This window comes from Excalfactoria chinensis, chromosome 1 (assembly GCF_039878825.1).
Source record: "Excalfactoria chinensis isolate bCotChi1 chromosome 1, bCotChi1.hap2, whole genome shotgun sequence".
NCBI classification, from domain to species: Eukaryota; Metazoa; Chordata; class Aves; order Galliformes; family Phasianidae; genus Excalfactoria; species Excalfactoria chinensis.
Window position 1 is genome coordinate 84331418 of NC_092825.1, and position 3864 is coordinate 84335281.

A 3864-nucleotide genomic window follows, 5' to 3' on the forward strand; every position below is an offset into this window, starting at 1 on the left:
GAAAGTAAGAATTAAGCAAAGCCCCATGCAAGTGCTCAGCTGTCTGGGGGAAGCATTGAATTCCTAAATAGCAGAGATGAACACAGACAGAAATTGTATAGAAACTGCTTTGCAGCAAGATACGCAAGTGTGATAGGATTTTCCCTCTCATAAAGACAAGTCCAGAACAAATTCATCAAGCACAGAGGTCACTATTCTGCAAATACAACCAGAAACTGTCACAGTGCATGGTCTCCCTGCTGGGTTACTTTGTGGCTAAGAGCTGTGTGGCTGAACAGTGAAATCCTTGGGCACATCCCTGAGCACAAGTCCACATCACCCTGCTGGCTTTAGGTCTGTGGAATTGCTTTGGACACTGACAGACTGAGGGAGGGGAATCTTCAGCCAAACCTCCCCTCTACAGACTCTTTTCATAACGCATCTTGTGTTCTTGGCTTTGGTTTGCAGGTTGGAGCGAAGCAGTAGACTTTCTGGCTGTCTCTATGCTGTCTCCGTGGTGGAGGAGTGTATGGGAAATTGATAATCACATCCTGAACTTCTAATTAATCAATTGAGGCAAGTGTTGGGTCAGCTGCAGGAGCACAGGTGAGAGTAATTGAGCTGTGCTCCTGGAAGGGAGGGAGATCAACTCCACCTCCTCTAGACCTCATCTAAGGGCTGAGCACCACTAAGGTAGCATCTCTTGGAGATTGCTTTTTGGTGGAGATTTCCTCAACGTTTCCCAGCAGACTGAAGGCTTCCATATGGGTGAGTTTTTCCTGTAAATTACCCTTTGGATACTTGCTACCTTATTTACATTTTTGTTGCTGTAGAAGGAGCATCCAACTCCTGTTCTTGCTAGTGAGTCCTTGCTGCTGGATCTCTCTGGGACTGCAGAGTTGGTGCCCAGCATGGTGCTCAGTGTGCTGCTGGGCAGTAACACTTGGGTAGTGCCTCTCTTCACTTCTTCCCAAAGCAGAGAAAAACTGGGAGCTTCTGTACTCTCTTTTCCTCTCCCTCTGGCCACCAGCCACCTGCATTACTCAGAACAGTTATGCCTTTCAAGGCATGAGCTCTCGTGATGACTGAGCTTTCTAGGGTGACTCTGAGAAGTCTGTGAGGATTCCCAAGCATTCCTGCTTTCTTTTTAGGGGTTGTTGGTTATTTCTAAGCCTGAGAGCCCTTGCTGTCTGGGGAATTAATCTGCATTGCCTTGCCAGTAATATGAGCATAACGGGTGGGATTAATGATTGACCAGGCAGGATGAAGTGCCAGGAAGTTCTTGCTTATTGATCTCCTGGGAGACTTTTGAAAAAGGCACAAAACCTGTAGGGCAGCCTCCATCCAGTGGAGCTGGAGGAAGTGGCAGGCTTTGGGGTACACACTCAGCCTCACGATGCTGCTACAGACTGGCAGTTCTGGGCTCTGCCTGCTGCTGCTCAGCCAGAGCTGCTGGCTGAAGGCTGCCAGGGGTAAGTAGGAATGCTTTTTCCACATAGAGGTTTTCTGCTGCATGAGCAGCCTTCCTGGGCGCATGGAGCATCTCTGGAGCTAAGATGAGCTCCTTAGCACCACAGCTTTGCATTTCCAGTTCACATCTCTGAGCAACGCATGTTTCTATCGGGGCAGGCTGTGGCACTCTGCACCTTCTTAGATGCCAACGAGGAGGCACAAGGATGTTCTCTGGATAAAGAGCTATTTTAGTGTGGCTTTACAGGACAACCTGGAGCTGTTTGGGGAAAATTTTGGCATCTCTTAGTCACTGTCTAATAGTTCTATGTCTTTTCTACTTTGTGGCATTCATAGTTGCATGCAGTGCTCTAGGTGAGGCTACACAGCAAAGAGAAGAACAGGACAGTCCCTTCCCCTGCCCAGCTGGCTGTGCTCAGCCTGATGCACTCCAGGGTACAGTTGGCCTTCCTGGCTGCCAGAGCATGCTGTTCACTCTTTTGAATTTGCTGCTGAACCCCTAATGTCTTTCAGCAAGACAGGACCCATGCTCAAGTCCATCATTGGTGCGTCTTCCCATCTGTTGATCCCTTATCCCTTTCTCCTCACCACAACACTGCTTCATGGCTAGGAAATGCACAGCACAGACTAATTGAGTGAAGGTCTCCTGCAAACAAAGGTGAGCATCTCCAAGCAGCCTCTGTGTACTCTCAATGGAGTTTCAGCACCCTGCAAGACATGATGCTTCAAGGGACTACAGCTTTTCCCAGATAAGTCATGTTTTTTCTCTCTGTCTGATTCTGTGTCCTGGTTTGTTTCTAGGTTTGGAGGAAGCAGTGAAGTGTGAAAGCATTACTGAAGCAACCCTCGGTCAAGAGGCAAATTTCTCTTGCTACTTCTTGCTCCCTATGAATGTCTTGCAAGTAACTTGGCAGAAGATAAATGGATCATCCTTCAGGAACATAGCCACTTACAGCCAAACCCATGGACTGCGAATGCTGGAATCATTTCAGAGGAAGGCACGTTTCACTGTAGAAGCCCTGAACGCCTCTGCCATCACTCTGCAAAATCTCACATCTGAGGATGCATCCTGTTACAGATGCATCTTCAATGTGTTCCCTTATGGCTCTTTCAGCAGCCCAGATCTATGCCTCAAAATCCGGAGTAAGTTTCCCACTAGGAGCTTCTCACTCTCTGGCACACAGCACAGGTCTGATGGAGTCAGGGGGCAGATGAAATGTTATTCCCTCCATTCGTGTCAGTTTGCCATTCTGCAGCATCTGCTTAGTGGACATTCTCCAGAATGACCACAGCTGTCCATAGTGGTAGTGAAGGTAATTAAGCCATGGGATGCATTTGGATAAGAACCCTAGTACAGAAGGCTGACCTGTCCAGCTTTAACCACTAACTCACCACTGAGTGTAATTAATGTCTTCTATCATTAATTTCTGAGCTAACAGAGGAATTTGAGTACTGTTTGGCTACCAAAGATTTCCTCACTGCTGTCTGCTCAGCAACAGGAAAGCCTCTCTTGATATCACCTAGTTGGTTGATGAAGGCCTGGCCAAGCCCCCCAAGATACACTGTATACAAAACCCAAATAGAACAGTGACAGTGGCAAACAGATGCACCTTCTCTGCTAGCTACCTCTGCGCCTTGGCTTGTGAAGGAAAATGAAGTAATTTCAGCTCGCAATAAAAAGTCAAGGCTGAGTTTGCATGGAGAAATGCAGCTTGAAGCACTGAGTACTTTAGAAATCAGTGTCAGTAATGACCCTGCTAGCCAGCTCCCAGGAAACAAAAATATAACTATATTGTGTGTGATTCTCCATTGCTTGGCTGCTGTCCAGATCAGCAGTGGTGTGTGCAGTTACAGTAGTGCAACGTGTCTTAAAGAGTCTGGTCTTGTTAGAGAACTTTTCTGAGAGTGCAGACCTTATGTGGGATGAATATTTCTTGAGTTGAAAACATACAGAAGGCTCCTTCCTATAGTAATTCTGTGGCTGTACGTTGTGTGTGTGTATGTGTATATTAGTTACATAGGAATGACAGGATCACAGAATCGTTGGGGGTGGAAGAGACCTCCAGAGATCATCAAGTCCAATCCCCCTGCGTAAGGAGGCTCCCTAAATCAGGTTGCACAGGTGAACATGATCTGTATGTTTCTATTTGTATGTAATCCCTTATTTAAGGATGATGTTCTCCGGCAGCATCACAGCTGGAGTGTACAAGCAGAGTAAGTCCTTGCTGTTAAATACTGTGGAGCAGTCATTCTTATAGAGGGTCTTATAGGACATCTCTCAGGAATGATGAAAAACTTCCCTAATTATAAAACTTCTTTTTACAGAAAGTGGAAATGCAAACATACCAGAAGTCAAAACATTGGATATGGATTCCCCAATACAAGAAGTATTTCTGGTATTTATTTAAGAGTAAA

At 46.3% G+C, this 3864-nt stretch overlaps 1 protein-coding gene across 1 annotated transcript in view; it reads left to right on the forward strand.

Annotated features, from left to right (window-relative positions):
* Window positions 1-1355: 1355 nt before the first annotated feature.
* LOC140252796 (uncharacterized) overlaps window positions 1356-3864 on the forward strand; it is a 5189-nt gene continuing 2680 nt past the window's right edge. The window contains exons 1-3 of the mRNA XM_072337921.1: window positions 1356-1451; window positions 2251-2592; window positions 3775-3855. Of these exons, the coding sequence (XP_072194022.1) occupies window positions 1376-1451; window positions 2251-2592; window positions 3775-3855 (499 nt within the window). The 5' untranslated portion in view covers window positions 1356-1375. The remainder of the gene's footprint in view (window positions 1452-2250; window positions 2593-3774; window positions 3856-3864) is intronic.